Source organism: Rhinoraja longicauda, chromosome 5 (genome assembly GCF_053455715.1).
Source record: "Rhinoraja longicauda isolate Sanriku21f chromosome 5, sRhiLon1.1, whole genome shotgun sequence".
In the NCBI taxonomy this organism is placed as follows: domain Eukaryota; kingdom Metazoa; phylum Chordata; class Chondrichthyes; order Rajiformes; family Arhynchobatidae; genus Rhinoraja; species Rhinoraja longicauda.
Window position 1 is genome coordinate 84,917,117 of NC_135957.1, and position 19,230 is coordinate 84,936,346.

The 19,230-nt window shown below is 55.2% G+C and overlaps 1 protein-coding gene across 1 annotated transcript in view; it reads left to right on the forward strand.

The window, feature by feature from the left end:
* ccdc162 (coiled-coil domain containing 162) overlaps positions 1-19,230 on the forward strand; it is a 124,037-nt gene that overhangs the window by 22,641 nt on the left and 82,166 nt on the right. The window contains exons 9-14 of the mRNA XM_078400077.1: positions 7,127-7,279; positions 9,249-9,350; positions 10,609-10,752; positions 13,869-13,981; positions 16,710-16,845; positions 17,239-17,442. Of these exons, the coding sequence (XP_078256203.1) occupies positions 7,127-7,279; positions 9,249-9,350; positions 10,609-10,752; positions 13,869-13,981; positions 16,710-16,845; positions 17,239-17,442 (852 nt within the window). The remainder of the gene's footprint in view (positions 1-7,126; positions 7,280-9,248; positions 9,351-10,608; positions 10,753-13,868; positions 13,982-16,709; positions 16,846-17,238; positions 17,443-19,230) is intronic.

Sequence of the window (19,230 nt, forward strand, 5' to 3'; positions counted from 1 at the left end):
GGAGTAACTCAGCAGGTCTATGCCTGACCCGTTGAGTTACTCCAGCATTTTGTGATACCTACTGTAGATAGTAGTTCAGCACTGCTCTGATACCTTTGCTCAGTCCGCCTTAACCAACCTGATCTCCCAGTGGCTGAGCACTTCAACTCCCCCTCCCATTCCCAGTCTGACCTTTCTGTCATGGGCCTCCTCCAGTGCCATAGTGAGGCCCACCGCAAATTGGAGGAACAGCACCTCATATTTCGCCTTGGGCAGCTTGCAGCCCAGTGGTATGAACATTGATTTTTTCAACTTTAGATAGTTCCTCTGTCCCTCTCTTCCCCTCCCCCTTCCCAGATCTCCCTCTATCTCCCCATCTCCACCTATATCCTTCCTTTGTCCCGCCCCCCTGACATCAGTCTGAAGAAGGGTCTCGACCCGAAACGTCACCCATTCCTTCTGTCCCAAGATGCTGCCTGACCCGCTGAGTTACTCCAGCATTTTGTGAATAAATACCTTCGATTTGTACCAGCATCTGCAGTTATTTTCTTACACTGCTCTGATAGAAGTCAGGCAGCATCTCTGGAGAAAAGGAATAGGTGACATTTTGGGTCGAGACCCTTCATAACACTCTTTTACCAGTATGATGCCTGGATTGAGGGGTATTAACCACAGGGAGAGTTTGGACAGAACAGATCCTTTGGAAATATTAACACTAAGATCGCAAAATACTGAGCACAGTTTTGGGCCTCCTTGTGCAGATCAGCTTGGCAAAGTATACATTCCAAATGGAGACACAAGAAACTGCAGATGCTGGAATCTCGAGGACTGGGGGAGCTCAGGGGGTCAGGCAGCATCGAGGAAGGAATGGGGTTTCAGGTCTGTTCTACAGACTCCGAAGGCGGTCTGGTTAAAAGTCGCAACCTGAAACATCACCTGTCCATCCCCTTCAAAGACTTTTGATTGGCCCACTGAGTTCCTCACGAAATGCCAACGGACACTCTCGTGAACATCTACAGGCGTACAGTAGAGGGCAGATTGACCGGTGGCTTCACGGCCTGGTTCGGCAACTCGGACGACCATCGGGCTATTTGTGTAGGAAAATAACTGCAGATGCTGGTACAAATCGGAGGTATCGCAAAATGCTGGAGTAACTCAGCGGGTCAGGCAGCATCTCTGGAGAGAAGGAATAGGTGACCTTTCGGGTCGAGACCCTTCTTCAGACTGATGTCAGGGGAGGGGGCGAGACAAAGAAAGGATGTAGGTGGAGACAGGAAGACAGTGGGGGAACTTGGAAGGGGGAGGGGAAGAGAGGAACTATCTAAAGTTGGAGAAGTCAATGTTCATACCGCTGGGCTGCAAGCTGCCCAGGCGAAATATGAGGTGCTGTTCCTCCAATTTCCGGTGGGCCTCACTATGGCACTAGAGGAGGCCCATGACAGAAAGGTCTATGGAACACCACCGAACCTTGAACTACGAACAGTCTTGGTTGCACTGGGGACTTTGGTTTTGTTTTACACGAATATTGGGGGTCATTTTATTCATTGGGGGTTATTTTACTTGTTTGGTAATTATGTGAACTATTGGGTGCTGCGTTTACAGACCTGTTGTGGCGCTGCAAGCAAGGATTTCGTTGTTCCGTTGCGGGGCACATGACAATTAAACATTCTTGACAGTAAAAAAAACTTGCCCCGCGCATCTATATACTAAGACTCTCGTTTGTTTGTTCCTGAACTACAGCCAAAACGGTACATGACAGCGTGACAATTTTAGGCCCACCTTACTCACCATCGTCCCTTTGGTGCGAATGGAAGAAGTTTCATTGAAATCGGTGTTATATTTTAAAAGTTATTCACATTTTAAAGTTTAAATCTATCTCCTGGGGGGGGGGGTGGAGGATAAGGGGGGGGTTGAGGGGGATGGAGTGGGGGGGAGGGGAAGTGGGGGGAGGGGGAGGGGGAAGGGGGGAAGGGGGAAGGGGGGGGGAGGGGGGGAGGGAGGGGGGGAGGGGGGGAGGAGAGGGTGCTGCACCAATGCAGGAGAGGTTTGGGCCCAATGGGTCCACTTGGTCTAGTCTCCTTTAAACCTTGACTCTCTCACTTTAAACATAGAAACATAGACAATAGGTGCAGGTGTAGGCCATTCGGCCCTTCGAGCCTGCACCGCCATTCAATATGATCATGGCTGATCATCCATAAAGTTATGCCCTCTATTATTTGATTTTTCCATCCTGAGAAAAAGGTTCTGACTGTCTACCCTATCTAAGCCTCCTGTAGTGAGTCCAGACGAGTGGTTTTATTGGAATCCTTTATTAGTATCAAAACCCGTAACAAACGCGACTAACTTCTTCCTGGACAAACACTACTTTACTTAATAATCTAATCTCTCATCTGGTTTGGCGCCAAGCATTTAAATACCCCGCGCTTCCTTAACCCATGACCGTAATCCAATCCGAGGGTTCTATTACCTGGCCAATCCCTATGTCCCTACATGACCCCCCCCAGAACCCTCGAAACCATACCTCACGGGCGGCCGAACCTCCCGCCCAGAACGTGTACGGATAGGGGAAACCGATACCCCCAGTGTGACAGGAGGCGGGGGGGACGCCGCCGCTGGAGGCGATGGGAGGTTCACCGGAGCAGCGGGTGCCGGTGACGTGGGGCACTTGATAAACAACGGCAGCCCGGGACCAACCATAGGCGGCGGAGGCCCAAAAGGTGGTAAACTGGGCGCCGCTGACGGGACCAGTCGAGCAGCCACAGGCCGGCCCCGGCGCGGCGGCTGAGCCACCGACACGGGGAGCTCCTGGTCTAAATGGGCCGGCTTGAGACGGGACACTGAAACCAGCTCCTGACGATTTCCTACCTGCAAGGTGAAGGTTACAGTCCCTCTTTTGAGCACCTGGAACGGGCCCTGGTAAACCGGCTGCAGAGGGGGACGGTGGCAATCTTTCCGAAGAAACACGAAATCACAGCTCCGCAATTCCGAAGGAACGTGAACTGCTGTGCTTCCGTGACTGGAGGTGGGGACTGGAGCCAGAGAACCCACCCGTTCCCGGAGGGAGCCCAAGACTGACGTGACGGATGGCGGCAAGGCGGGAATGGAAGGGAGAATATCGCCCGGCACCCGCAGGGGCGAACCGTAGACGAGCTCGGCCGAAGATGTGCCCAGTTCCGCCCGCGGGGCCGTACGGATGCCGAGGAGGACCCAAGGCAGCTGGTCAGCCCAATCGTAGCCAGTCAGGCGAGCACAGAGGGACGCCTTCAGCTGCCGATGGAAACGCTCAACCATCCCGTTGGCTTGGGGATGATAGGCGGTGGTCTGCTGTAATCGAGCACCATACAGCTGCGCCAGCGCGGCCCAGAGACACGAGGTGAACTGGGCTCCCCGATCTGTGGTAATAATAGCCGGGACCCCGAAACGAGCCACCCAATGCAACGCCAGGGCCCGTGCACAGGAGGCCGCCGAGGTGTCCGACAACGGGAGCGCCTCCGGCCAACGAGTGAACCGATCAACCACCGTCAGTAGATGAGTGTAACCCCTAGAATAGGGCAATGGACCCACCAAATCCACATGGATGTGGAAAAAACGGGCGGGGGGAACCTCAAATGTCTGGTGCGGGGGCTGGACATGACGATGGACTTTGGAGGTCTGGCATGGAATGCAGGCGCGTGCCCAGGCTGCCACCTGCTTCCGCAGGCCATGCCAGACAAACCGGTCGGCCACCATGGCTGAAGTCGCCCTGATGGACGGATGTGCCAGGCCATGAATTGCCTCAAAGACCTTACGCCGCAGAGCGGCCGGCACCACCGGGCGAGGACGTGGGAGAGTAACATCGCACCACAACTTGATACCTGTGGGGCCACACGCCACCTGTTCTAAACGCAGTCCCGAGGTTGTGGAGGCGTACACCGCGGCAGTTCCTTCCAGGCGCTGAGCCTCCGCTAGCTCCTGGAAATCCACCTGGTCACCAACCACGGCTACGGAGGGAATGGCCGGCCGGGACAGGGCATCAGCAACGGCATTCAACCTACCCGCAATATGACGGACATCGGTCGTGAACTCCGAAATGAGGGTTAGGTGCCGCTGCTGGCGAGCCGACCACGGATCAGAAACCTTAGCAAAAGCGAATGTCAAAGGTTTGTGATCCGTGTAGGCCACGAAAGAACGGCCTTCTAAAAAGTAGCGGAAGTGCCGGACTGCTAAATACAGGGCCAGGAGCTCCCTATCGAACGCACTGTACTTGAGCTCCGCCCGAGAGAGCTGCCTGCTGAAAAACGCAAGAGGCTGCCACTCACCGTCAACCTGCTGCTCCAAAACCCCACCCACTGCCACGTCTGAGGCGTCCACCGTCAGAGCTGTGGGGGCGGAGGAGCGCGGGTGCACCAGCATGGTGGCATTGGCGAGGGCCTGTTTGACCGCAACAAAAGCCGTCTCCGCAGCTACGGACCATACCAACTCCGCGGGGTTACCTGCGAGACACTGAAAAAGGGGACGCATAACCCGAGCTGCTGCAGGCACGAACCGATGATAAAAATTGACCATGCCCACAAATTCCTGCAAGCCCTTGATGGTAGTCGGGCGGGGGAAAGAGCGGACCGCGTCCACCTTAGCTGGTAAGGGAGTGGCACCGGCCGGAGTAACCCGGTGACCCAAAAAATCCACCGCGGACAGGCCGAATTGGCACTTGTCCGGATGGAGAATCAGGCCATGGTCTTGCAGCCTCTGGAACACGGTGCGGAGGTGGACCAAGTGCTCCTGGTCCGAACGGCTGGCAATCAATATATCGTCTAAATAAATAAAGACGAACGGCAACCCTCGACCCACCCGGTCCATCAGACGCTGGAATGCCTGAGCTGCATTTTTAAGGCCGAAAGGCATTCGCAACCACTCAAACAGTCCGAACGGGGTGATGGTCGCTGTTTTCGGAATATCCGGCGGGTGGACCGGGATCTGATGGTATCCCCGCACCAAATCAATTTTTGAAAATATTTTAGCCCCCTCCAGGCTAGCTGAAAAGTCCTGAATGTGTGGAATCGGGTAGCGGTCCGGCCGTGTTGCCGCGTTGAGTCGACGGAAGTCACCACATGGTCTCCACCCCCCAGATGCTTTGGAAACCATGTGCAAAGGGGATGCCCACGGACTACTTGAAGGCCGAATGATTCCCAACCTCTCCAAGTTTAGGAACTCCTCTCGCGCCCTGGCCAGCTTGTCGGGTGGAAGGCGCCGTGCCCGGGCAAAAACCGGCGGCCCTTCGGTTGGAATGAAATGGACGACCCCGTGCTTCTCCGAAGGTGAATCAAAACGCTGGACGAGAAGCTGCGGGAAGTCGGCCAGGACCGCATCGAACTGACCGGGAGCCGTGGTGATGGACTGGATGACTAGGCTGGGTGGGGCGGCGCTTGTAGAAGCCTCTGGCCCAGTATCCCGAGGCCGTACATCAGCCAAGGGTTGTAGGCCCCTCCCTCGGACGTCTGCGACCAAGGAAAACGCCCATAGGAAATCTGCCCCCAATATGGCCTGGCCCACATCCGCAACGATGAATTCCCAACGGTAAGTCCTGGACTCGAAGGACAAGGACATGGTCCTTTTACCGTACGTACGGATGGTGCTACCATTCACTGCAATTAGGGGCGGGCCCTTTTCCCCCACTCGAACTTCACAGTCATAGGGGGGCACAATACTTACAACCGCTCCCGTATCCACCAGGAAAACGATCCCGGTAGTCTGATCCGTAGCGTAGAGGCGGTGGTTACGGCCAACCGAGACTGCCTCTACAGTCGATCGGCCCCGGCGTTTCCCGGAAACGAACACGGGGATCTACAGCTTCGGGCGTCGCTGCCCCACCGCCGATGGAAAGAGCACCAGCGACGCCTATCCGGCTCTGTTGGTCGAGCCCGCTGCCAATGAACAGGCGCCGCCGCCCTCTCTTGGCGGGCCGGCTGCGCAATAGCGGCCGATGCATCGCTCTCCCGGCCGCACTCCCGACTGCCGCTGGGCCTCGAGACCCGGTTAACGGAGCCATCTCGGGCGTTGCGCTCCCTCACCAGCGTGTCTGCCTTCTCGGCGAACGCCACCGGCTCTGCAAAAGGGACGTCCGCCAACACCAACCTGACGTCCCCAGGTAGCTTCTCCCGGAAGGCCGCCTCAAACATCATACATGGCTGATGGTCGCCCGCCAACGCCAGCATCTCGGACATCAGCTCCGACGGCAGCCGCTGCCCCAGGTCTGGCAAATGGAGGAGCTTCAGAGCCCGCTGGCTCTGGGCCCAGCCGAAGGTCCGCAGCAGGAGCCTCTTAAGCCCCACGTACTGCTCCGTTTGGGGTGGGCTGGTCAGGTATCGGCTGACCCGCGCAGCCACCTCCGCCTGCAGACAGCTCACCACATGATGGTACTTCTCCTGGTCTTCCTCCACCTTCTTGAGATGGAACTGTGATTCTGCCTGCACAAACCACAGGTGCGGCTGATGGGCCCAGAACGGCGGTAGATGGACTTCGCCCGCGCTCGCTCCCGCCTGCGACATGCTGCTGCTTTCTTCCTACGTTCGAGGTCACCAATGTAGTGAGTCCAGACGAGTGGTTTTATTGGAATCCTTTATTAGTATCAAAACCCGTAACAAACGCGACTAACTTCTTCCTGGACAAACACTACTTTACTTAATAATCTAATCTCTCATCTGGTTTGGCGCCAAGCATTTAAATACCCCGCGCTTCCTTAACCCATGACCGTAATCCAATCCGAGGGTTCTATTACCTGGCCAATCCCTATGTCCCTACACTCCCATCATTTTACACGCCCCTTATACCCCACAACCTCCAATATTCAAGAGAAAGCGATCTAAATCTGTCCAACCTCCCTTTGCGTGCAAATGTCACCCCTCAGATTCCTATTAAACCTTTACCCCCTTCACCTTGAACCTATGTCCTCTGGTCCTCGATTCCCCTACTCTGGGTAAAAGATTCTGTGCATCTACCCGATCTATTCCTCTCATGATTTTGTACACCTCTATAAGATCTCCCCTCATCCTCCTGCGCTCCATGGAATAGAGACCCAGCCTGCTCAACCTCTCCCTATAGCTCACACCCTCTAGTCCTGGTAAATCATCTCTGTACCCACTCCAGCTTGACAACATCTTTACTATTTCAGGTGATGCGGAAATTCAGAAGCATTTTCAGCGAGGAAGAATCCATGAAGACCTTCCCCGCGTACGATACGCTCGAGCCTGGGGCAGAGTGGGGTCACATGAAAGGCCCAAATATGGCCCTGAAGAAAGAAGCTAATTGGATCCCCTTCTTAAAGGTACTGCAAACAGGAGCCAGAGGGAGGGTTGCCAACTTTCTCACTTCCAAATAAGGGACAAAAGGTGACGTCACCGCCCCACGTGACCTCACCCAGCCAGCGGCCACGTGCTCCCACTCCACCAATGGTGACCGCCCGGGCTGGGAGGTGAGTTGCTACGCAACCTCCGTTAGGCGGCACCCGGGCCTCCAGGCCTCCAGGCCTACAGTGTCCGGGCCTACAGCAGCCCCCGGGCCTACAGTACTACGCTGTCCGGTCCTACGCTGTCCAGGCCTACGCTGTCCGGGCCTACGCTGTCCGGGCCTACGCTGTCCGGGCCTACGCTGTCCGGGCCTACGCTGCCCGGGCTGACAGTGTCTGGGCCTACAGCGTTTTCCACAAATTCACAACTGTCTGGGTCACAACATTGGGAACATTTTTCCTGCATCTAGCCTGTCTAGTCCTTTTATAATTTTATACGTCTCTGTAAGATCCCCTCTCTTCCTTCTAAACTCCAGTGAATACAAGCTCAGTCTTTCCAATCTTTCCTCACATGACAGTCCCGCCATTCCGGGGATTAACCTTGAGAACCTACGCTGCACTGCCTCAATAGCAAGGACGTCCTTCCTCAAATTAGGGGACAATAACATCTGACAACAATAAACCTGAACCTAAAGCTTCTGCCCGGTGGGAGCAGGAACAAGAGGGAATGACTGGGGTGGGAAAGGTCCTCGATTATGCTGGCTGTGCTGTGGATCAGAACTAACAGATACAGCGTGGAGACAGGCTCTTTAACCCACCAAGTCCACGCCAACCGGCGATCCACCTATACCCCAGCACTATCCTACACACACTACGAACAATTTTTTTCCACGAGTGGTAGTTCTACTCAATAAACAAAGTCTGTAGTCTCTTTTTTGCTCTGGTTTATTTTCACCCACATGTTTAGGCCGTAATGTTGTATCCTTATTGTTTTGATGTGGTTATGCTTTATTCTGAATTGTTAACTGTATGTTTGAGTTGTCATTTGTGAGCGGAGGCACATTCCTTGTATATGCACATACTTGGCCAATAAACTTATTCATTCAATTTACAATTTTTACCAAAGCCAATTAACCCACAAACCTGCACGTCTTTGGAGTGTGGGAGGAAACCGGAGCACCCGGAGAAAACCCATGCAGGTCACGGGTAGAAGGTACAAACTCCGTACGGACAGCGCCCGTGGTCAGGATGGAACCCGGGTCTCTGGCGCTGAGAGGCGGTATTACAGGAGTATAGGAGCAAAGAGGTCCTTCTGCAGTTGTACAGGGCCCTAGAGACCGCACCTGGAGTACTGTGTGCAGTTGTACAGGGCCCTAGAGAGACCGCACCTGGAGTACTGTGTGCAGTTTTGGTCTCCAAATTTGAGGAAGGATATTCTTGCTATTGAGGGCGTGCAGCGTACGTTTACTAGGTTAATTCCCGGAATGGCGGGACTATCGTATGGTGAAAGACTGGAGCGACTAGGCTTGTATACACTGGAATTTAGAAGGATGAGAGGAGATCTTATCGAAACGTATAAGATTATTAAGGGGTTGGACACGTTAGAGGCAGGAAACATGTTCCCAATGTTGGGGGAGTCCAGAACAAGGGGCCACAGTTTAAGAATAAGGGGTAGGCCATTTAGAACTGAGATGAGGAAAAAACAATTCAGTCAGAGAGTTGTGAATCTGTGGAATTCTCTGCCTCAGAAGGCAGTGTTGGCCAATTCTCTGAATGCATTCAAGAGAGAGCTAGATAGAGCTCTTAAGGATAGTGGAGTCAGGGGGTATGGGGAGAAGGCAGGAACGGGGGTACTGATTGAGAATGATCAGCCATGATCACATTGAATGGCGGTGCTGGCTCGAAGGGCTGAATGGCCTCCTCCTGCACCTATTGTCTATTGTCTATACATCTGCAGTTCTGTACATTTTATTATGTGCATCAAACACTTGTGTTTTTTGTTGATCAGATCAAACCGAAGCAAGATCCTTGGCAGCAGAAGATCATGACCAGACTGAAGCAGCATCAGTATGTGGACGAGATCCTGAGGATGCAGGCACACTTCCTCCAGGTAGATCCCACTCCAAGGCAGGCCGCTTCATCAGCTCATATGTCAGGGGAGCAGAGTTAGGCCTTTCCCGCCCATTGATTCCAGCCCAGTCCAGTTCGGTTTAGTTTATTGTCACATGTACCGAGCGAGGTATAGTGAAAAGCTTTTGTTGCGTGAATAACTTTAAAAATATAACACCGATTTCAATGAAACTTCTTCCATTAGCACCAAAGGGACGACGGTGAGCAAGGTGGGCCTAAAAATGTTGCACTATCGTGTACCGTTTTGGCTGTAGTTCAGGAACAAACAAACAAACAAACAAACGAGAGTTTTAGTATATAGATGGGGCACGTTGGTCAGTGTGGGCGTGTTGGGTGGTAGGGCCTGTGTTGTACTGCTGTCTGGGTTAGTGTAGGTGGGGCATGTAGGGCCTGTGTTGTACCACTCTCTGGGTTAGTGTAGGTGGGGCATGTAGGGCCTGTGCTGTAACACTCTCTGGGATGGGTATAGATGGGGCATGTTGGTCAGCGTGGGCATGTTGGGCAAGGCCTGTGTTGTACCTCTCTCTGGGTTAGTGTAGATGGGTGGGGCATGTAGGGCCTGTGCTGTACCACTCTCTAGGTTAGTGTAGATGGGGCACGTTGGTCAGGGTGGGCGTGTTGGGTGGCAGGGCCTGTGTTGTACCACTGTCTGGGTTAGTGTAGCTGGGTGGGGTATGTAGGGCCTGTGTTGTACCACTGTCTGGGTTAGTGTAGCTGGGTGGGGTATGTAGGGCCTGTGCTGTACCACTCTCTGGGTTAGTGTAGATGGGGCATGTTGGTCAGCGTGGGCATGTTGGGCAAGGCCTGTGTTGTACCATTCTCTGGGTTAGTGTAGGTGGGGCACGTTGGTCAGGGTGGGCGTGTTGGGTGGCAGGGCCTGTGTTGTACCACTCTCTGGGTTAGTGTAGATGGGTGGGGCATGTAGGGCCTGTGTAGTACCACTGTCTGGGTTAGTGTAGATGGGTGGGGTATGTAGGGCCTGTGTAGTACCACTCTCTGGGTTAGTGTAGATGGGGCACGTTGGTCAGGGTGGGCATGTTGGGTGGCAGGGCCTGTGTTGTACCACTTTCTGGGATGGGCGTAGATGGGGCACGTTGGTCAGGGTGGGCATGTTGGGTGGCAGAGCCTGTGTTGTACCACTCTCTGGGATGGGCGTAGATGGGGCACGTTGGTCAGGGTGGGCATGTTGGGTGGCAGGGCCAGTGCTGCACCACTCTCTGCCTCTCTGACTGACCCAGGTACCGGACCCAGACAGAGTGATGGAGGCCCTTCGCCAGCACGCTGCTGCTGTCCACGAGCCGATGTCCGCAGCCTCCCGCCGGGCGGGTCAACACCCCAGTCACATCTGGAACCGGATCTATGGAAACGCCAAGCTGTATCAGGTGAGAGCGGGCGGTGAGGCCACGCTGTGATCCCCTTCACCCCATCCCCGCTCCTTCCCCATTCCCACCGAGTCCGCCTTCTCACAGTGTGTGTGTGTGTGGCAAGGAACTGCAGATGCTGGTTTACACCAAAGGTAGACACAAAACGCTGGAGTAACTCAGCGGGTCAGGCAGCATCTCTGGAGGGAAGGAAAGGGCGACGTTTTGGGTCGACACCCTACTTCAGACTGTGAGTCAGTGGCTCAGGCAGCATCTGTGGAGAACATGGATAGGTGACGTTTAACAGAGTGCTGGAGTAACTCAGCGGGTCAGGCAGCATCTCTGGAGAACATGGAGAGGTGACGTTTCACAGAGTGCTGGAGTAACTCAGACAATAGACAATAGGTGTGTATAAAATGTTCTCACCTAGCCCAAATCCACCAATGGGCTGGTTCCTTCATCATCGACACTTTATTGCATATCTTTCATTCATTTGTTCTACATTTGTTCTCTCAGGATGTTGCCTGAGCCACAAACGTACAAACTCCGTACAGACAGCACCCGTAGTCAGGATGGAACCAGGGTCTCTGTTAGGCAGCAACTCTACCGCTGGGCCACCGTGCCGAGCAACTTTCCCACAACATGGCGACCAAAACTGAACAAAATGATTAAAGTGATAGACAACAGACAATAGGTGCAGGAGGAGGCCATTCGGCCCTTCGAGCCAGCACCGCCATTCAATGTGATCATGGCTGATCAAAGAGAGTAAAATTGTTTTTGTTTTGGGGAACATTTCTTACCCCTCATCCTGGTCTTTCATTGTAGATGTTTTGGGCCTCTTGTTTAGACTGATACCGTCCCCTGTCCTGTCACTCCAATCTGCCGGTAAACCACTCTTTTGACGTCTTGGCTCCTGACGATTGAACAACATGTATCCGATTTTTGGTAAACAGCCAACAAACACCCCCCTCCTCCCCCTCGCCCCCCCCCCCGCCCCCTTCCTGTGGCCTGACTGGATGTGAACATAATTCCCCCACAATTACCCCTCCCTCAACACCCCATCCCTAATCCCCCCACACCCCTCCCCCCATCCCCCCATCCCCACCCTCCTCTCCCCTCATCCCCCCAAACGCCACCACCCCCCATCCCTCAGCCCCATCCCCCACCCCTAACGCTCCCATCATCCCCATCCCCCCACCCCCACACACCCAAACCCCCATCCACCAATCCTGCCCCCCCAACCCTCACCCCCCATCCCTCACCCCCCATCCCTCACCCCCCATCCCTCACACCCCCGTCCCTCACCCCCCAAACCCTCACCCCCCAAACCCTCACCATCACCCCCCCATCCCCCACTCCCCACCCCTCCATTCCCCAACCCCACCCCCCGTCCCTCACCCCCCCATCCCTCACCCCCCCATCCCTCATGCCCCCATCCCTCACCCCCGTCCCTCACCCCCCAAAACCCTCACTGCCCCATCCCCCACCCCCCCCAAACCCTCACCCCCCCATCCCCCACCCCCAAAACCCTCACCCCCCCATCCCCCACCCCCCCCAAACCCTCATCCCCCCATCCATCACCCCTCCATCCCTCACCCCCCATCCCTCACCCCCCCATCCCTCACCCCCATCCCTCACCCCCCATCCCTCACCCCCCATCCATCACCCCCATCCCTCATCCCCCATCCCTCACACCCAACCCTTACCCCCCCAACCTTCACCCCCCCAACCCACAATGAAACTCAACAGGACTCCTAGAAAAGAGTCTCAACCCGAAACGTCACCCATTCCTTCTCTCCAGAGAAGCTGCCAGTCCCGCTGAGTTACTCCAGCATTGTGTGTCGACCGTCTGAGTATGTGGGACAGATATAGGTTTAACTTTTAAGGAACCTTCGACCCACCGACGCCACATCAACAACTGACCACCCGTGGGGGGGGTGGGGGGTGGGGGATGGGGGATTGGGGGATGGGGGAATGGGGGATGGGGGAATGGGGGATGGGGGATGGGGGGGTGGGGGATGGGGGATGGGGGGGTGGGGGATGGGGGATGGGGGGGTGGGGGATGGGGGGTGGGGGATGGGGGGATGGGGGGTGGGGGATGGGGGGTGAGGGTTGGGGGGGTGAGGGGTTGGGGGGTTGAGGGTTGGGTGTGAGGGATGGGGGATGAGGGATGGGGGTGAGGGATGGGGGGTGAGGGATGGGGGGTGAGGGATGGGGGGTGAGGGATGGGGGGTGAGGGATGTGGGGGGTGAGGGATGTGGGGGGTGAGGGATGTGGGGGGTGAGGGATGTGGGGGGTGAGGGATGTGGGGGGTGAGGGTTGGGGGGTTGAGGGTTGGGGGGGTGAAGGTTGGGGGGGTAAGGGTTGGGTGTGAGGGATGGGGGATGAGGGATGGGGGTGATGGATGGGGGGTGAGGGATGGGGGGTGAGGGATGGGGGTGAGGGATGGGGGGGTGAGGGATGGGGGGTGAGGGATGGAGGGGTGATGGATGGGGGGATGAGGGTTTGGGGGGGGTGGGGGATGGGGGGGTGAGGGTTTTGGGGGTGGGGGATGGGGGGGTGAGGGTTTGGGGGGGGGTGGGGGATGGGGCAGTGAGGGTTTTGGGGGGTGAGGGACGGGGGTGAGGGATGGGGGCATGAGGGATGGGGGGGTGAGGGACGGGGGGTGGGGTTGGGGAATGGAGGGGTGGGGAGTGGGGGATGGGGGGGTGATGGTGAGGGTTTGGGGGGTGAGGGTTTGGGGGGTGAGGGACGGGGGTGTGAGGGATGGGGGGTGAGGGATGGGGGGTGAGGGATGGGGGGTGAGGGTTGGGGGGGCAGGATTGGTGGATGGGGGTTTGGGTGTGTGGGGGTGGGGGGATGGGGATGATGGGAGCGTTAGGGGTGGGGGATGGGGCTGAGGGATGGGGGGTGGTGGCGTTTGGGGGGATGAGGGGAGAGGAGGGTGGGGATGGGGGGATGGGGGGAGGGGTGTGGGGGGATTAGGGATGGGGTGTTGAGGGAGGGGTAATTGTGGGGGAATTATGTTCACATCCAGTCAGGCCACAGGAAGGGGGCGGGGGGGGGGGGCGAGGGGGAGGAGGGGGGTGTTTGTTGGCTGTTTACCAAAAATCGGATACATGTTGTTCAATCGTCAGGAGCCAAGACGTCAAAAGAGTGGTTTACCGGCAGATTGGAGTGACAGGACAGGGGACGGTATCAGTCTAAACAAGAGGCCCAAAACATCTACAATGAAAGACCAGGATGAGGGGTAAGAAATGTTCCCCAAAACAAAAACAATTTTACTCTCTTTGATCAGCCATGATCACATTGAATGGCGGTGCTGGCTCGAAGGGCCGAATGGCCTCCTCCTGCACCTATTGTCTGTTGTCTATCACTTTAATCATTTTGTTCAGTTTTGGTCGCCATGTTGTGGGAAAGTTGCTCGGCACGGTGGCCCAGCGGTAGAGTTGCTGCCTAACAGAGACCCTGGTTCCATCCTGACTACGGGTGCTGTCTGTACGGAGTTTGTACGTTTGAGGGCGTGCAGCGTAGGTTCACTAAGTTAATTCCCGGAATGGCGGGACTGTCGTATGTTGAAAGACTGGAGCGACTGGGCTTGGATACAATGGAATTTAGAAGGATGAGAGGGGATCTTATTGAAACATATACGATTATTATGGGATTGGACACGCTAGAGGCAGGAAACATGTTCCCAATGTTGGGGGAGTCCAGAACCAGGGGCCACAGTTTAAGATTAAGGGGTAGGCCATTTAGAACGGAGATGAGGAAAAACATTTTCAGTCAGAGAGTTGTGAATCTGTGGAATTCTCTGCCTCAGAAGGCAGTGGAGGCCAATTCTCTGGATGCTTTCAAGAGAGAGCTAGATAGAGCTCTTAATGATAGCGGAGTCAGGGGGTATGGGGAGAAGGCAGGAACGGGGTACTGATTGTGGATGATCAGCCATGATCACGGTGAATGGCGGTGCTGGCTCGAAGGGCCGAATGGCCTCCTCCTGCACCTATTGTCTATTGTCTACTTATCTCCCTGTGACCCGCGTGGGTTTTCTCCGGGGTGCTCCGGTTTCCTCCCACACTCCAAAGACGTGCAGGTTTTCTAGGTTAATTGGCTTTGGTAAGATTGTAAACTTGTCCCTAGAGTGCAGGGTCGTGTTAGTGTACGGGATGATCGCTGGTCAACATGGACTCAATGGGCCGAAGGGCCCTTTCCACCTTGTATCTCTGAACTAAACTAAACTAAACTAACGATAAACACCAAAAGCTGGAGGAACTCAGCACGTCAGACTGCGTTACTCCAACGTTTTGTATTTATCTGCAGTTTAAACCAGCATTTGCAGTTCCTTCCTACTCACTAAACTAAAACTAAATGAAAGATGTCGTCAAGCTGGAAAGGGGACAGAGATTTACGAGGATGTTGCCAGGACTGGAGGGTGTGAGCGACAGGGAGAGGTTGAGCAGGCTGCCATGGTGGCGCAGCGGTAGAGTTGCTGCCTCGCAGCGCCAGAGACCCGGGTTCGATCCCGACTACGGGCGCTGTCTGTACGGAGTTTGTAACCTTCCCCTCCCCGTGACCTGCGTGGGTTTTCTCCAAGATCTTCGGTTTCCTCCCACACTCCAGAGGGGTGCAGGTTAGTTGGCTTGTTCAATGGAAAAATTGTCCCTAGTGCGTGCAGGAAAGTGTTAATGTGCGGGGCCGATCGGCACGGACTCGGTGGGCCGAAGGGCCTGTTTCCGCACTGTATCTCTGTATCTCTAAACTAAAGGCTGGGAATCTATTCCTTGGAGCTCAGGAGGACGAGGGGTGATCTTACAGAAGTGTACAAGATCATGAGATCTTGGGTAATCTCGGGTAATGGGAGGTTGGGTAAATGGACAAGGTCTCTTACCAAGAATATGGTAATCGACAACCAGAGGACATAGGTTTCAGGTGGGGGGGTGAAGGAGATTTTAATAGCAGCCTGAGGATCAACTTTGGTAGTTGCCCCAAATATCTGGGGTTGGTGTACGGAACGAGCTGCCGGGAGAGGTAGTTGTTCATCTTAATGTTTAAGAGACATTTGTTTAAGAGGCAGGCACATGGATAGGACAGGTTTGGAGGGATACGGGCCAAATGCGGGCAGATGGGACTAGTGTAGCTGGGGCATGTTGGTCGGTGTGGGCAAGTTGGGCTGCAGGACCTGTTTCCACTTGTAAACATGGAGTCACAATGAACAGCTGGATTACTAAAAAAAGACACAAAGTGCTGGAGTAACTCAGCGGGTCAGGCAGCATCTCTGGAGAACATGGATAGATGATGTTTCTGGGGTCAGAAGAAGGGTTCTGACACCTATCCACATTCTCCAGAGATGCTGCCTGACCCGCTGAGTTACTCCAGCACTCTGTCGTTGATTGTATGCAGCGGCCATTGGAGGTGAGATTGGTGTTGTGTCACTAGGGTCGCCAACTGTCCCGCATTAGCCGGAACATCCCGTATTTTGGGCTAAATTGGTTTGTCCCGTACGGGACCTCCCTTGTCCCGTATTAGGCCCAGGGGCCGTTTTAGGCCCGGACACTGTAGGCCCGGACACTGTAGGCCCGGACACTGTAGGCCCGGACACTGTAGGCCCGGACAGTGTAGGCTCGGACAGTGTAGGCCTGGACAGTGTAGGCCCGGACAGTGTAGGCCCGGTCAGTGTAGGCCCGGACAGTGTAGGCCCGGACAGTGTAGGCCCGGACAGTGTAGGCCCGGACAGTGTAGGCCCGGACAGTGTAGGCCCGGACAGTGTAGGCCCGGAGGCCTGGGCACTGCCTAATGGGGGGTTGCGTATCAACTTGCCTCCCGGCCCGGGCGGCAGCCATTGGTGGAGCGGGAGCACGTGGCCGCTGGCTGGTTGAGGTCACGTGGAGCGCGGGGCGATGACGTCACCTTTTGTCCCTGATTTGGGAGTGAGAACGTTGGCAACGCTATGTGTCATGGCCTGTGTTTGTCTTCCGGTTCAGCTATGACCTGGCCACCATCATGCAGCGGCTGGGCCTGGACGAGGGGGCGGAGGAGAGCGGGAACGACCCCGCGCTGACACGGGGAGCCTACCTGTCCCTCCTCTTCCTGCGGCACCTGAGGATCCGGGAGCTACAGGTAATGGCTTGCTCTGTCCCCTGCCCGCCCTCCTTCCCTCCCCCCGCCCTCCCTCCCTCCCTCCCCCCCCCCCCCGCCCTCACTCCCCCTCTCTCCATCCTCATGTCACTCCCTCCATCCTCACCCCTCTCAGTCGCAGAGTCAGAAACACAGAAACATAGACAATAGGTGCAGGAGGAGGCCATTCGGCCCTTCGAGCCAGCACCGCCATTCATTGTGATCCGCCCGGGCCGGGAGGTGAGTTGATACTCAACCGCCGTAATGCGGCACATGGGCCTCCGGGCCTACAGTGTCCGGGCCTACAGTGTCCGGGCCTACAGTGTCCGGGCCTACAGTGTCCGGGCCTACAGCCGCCGCGCCACCGTTGCTCAGAGTGAACGATATCTTTTGCAGAGAGTCTGCCTGGGGACGCTGAACTACCTCCGATCCATCGAGCGGACCCTGACCATCGACACGTGCGGCCTGACGCTGCGCCGGGGCCGGCTGGCGGGCACCGCGGCAGATACGCGCCACATCGCTGCCGCCAGGGGCGGATCGGGGGCCACGGACGGCATCGGCTCACACGGCTACGTCCACAACACGCCCGCAGACTACAAGGTACGTCACCGCATCGCCCACTAGGCCGCTCAGAACAGCCTGAGAACAACGGGGGGCGGCCATTTTAACACTGAGGTGAAAAGAAACGTTTACACCCCCGGAGAGTTGTGAATCTGTGGAATTCTCTGCCGCAGAGGGCAGTGAAGGCCGAGTCACTGGATGGACTTAAAAGAGAGTTAGATAGAGCTCTTCACCCATTCCTTCTCTCCAGAGATGCTGCATGTCCCGCTGAGTTACTCCAGCACTTTGTGTCCCTCTCCCCTGGTAGCTGGTTCCATATACCCACCGCCCTCTGACTGAAATACAATCCAGTAATGTCTTACTGCACATAAGCACACTCGTACCCCAGTGTGCAAACTGCAACGATTGTCGTGTAAGAATCGTAGAATAGTTACAACGCTTCGAGCTTCAAAGATATTTTGCATTCATTACCTTTGGACAAGAAAGATTTGAAACCATCTGAACACAGGATGTAAAACTTAAAAGGAGAGAGAGCATTCTGATTTGATTATTCTATAGACGGTTACTTGCAAATCATTACTTATGTTGAAAGACTGGAGCGACTAGGCTTGTATACACTGGAATTTAGAAGGATGAGAGGAGATCTTATCGAAACGTATAAGATTATTAAGGGGTTGGACACGTTAGAGGCAGGAAACATGTTCCCAATGTTGGGGGAGTCCAGAACCAGGGGCCACAGTTTAAGAATAAGGGGTAGGCCATTTAGGACTGAGATGAGGAAAAACTTTTTCAGTCAGAGAGTTGTGAATCTGTGGAATTCTCTGCCTCAGAAGGCAGTGGAGGCCAATTCTCTGAATGCATTCAAGAGAGAGCTAGATAGAGCTCTTAAGGATAGCGGAGTCAGGGGGTATGGGGAGAAGGCAGGAACGGGGTACTGATTGAGAATGATCAGCCATGATCACATTGAATGGCGGTGCTGGCTCGAAGGGCTGAATGGCCTCCTCCTGCACCTATTGTCTATTGTCTATTACAGAGTAGACACTTGTAGTGTGGTGCAGCGCAAACTGCGGTTCCATCCTGACCATGGGTGCTGTCTGTACGGAGTTTGTAGGTTTAGTTTAGTTTTGTTTACTTTAGAGATACAGCACGGAAACAGGCCCTTCGGCCCACCGGGTCTGTGCCAACCAGCGATCCCTGCACATTAACATTATCCTACACACACTAGGGACAATTTTTACATTTACCCAGTCAATTAACCTGCAAAACCTGCGCGTCTTTGGAGTGTGGGAGGAAACCGAAGATCTCGGAGAAAACCCCACGCAGGTCACGGGGAGAACGTACAAACTCCGTACAGACAGCACCCGTAGTCGGGGTGGAATCCGGGTCTCCGGCGCTGCATTCGCTGTGAGGCTGCAACTCTACCGCCGCGCCACCGTGCCGAACGGTCACAGGTTCTCCCTGTGACCGCGTGGGTTTTCGCCGGGTGCTCCGGTTTCCTCCCACGATCTTTAAGACGTCCAGGTTTGTAGGTGTATTGGCTTCTGTAAATTGTCCTTGGTGTGTAGGATAGAACTAGTGCACGGGTGATCGCTAGTCAGTGTGGTCTTGGTGGGCGGAAGGACCTGTTTCCGCACTGCGTCTCATAGAAACGTAGAAAATAGGTGCAGGAGTAGGCCATTCGGCCCTTCGAGCCTGCACCGAAACTCTCAAACCTAAACTAAACGAAAACTGATCCAAGGTATCACTGGAGTAAACCTTCAGACTGACGAAGGATCTCGACCCAAAACGTCACACATAGAAACATAGAAAATAGGTGCAGGAGTAGGC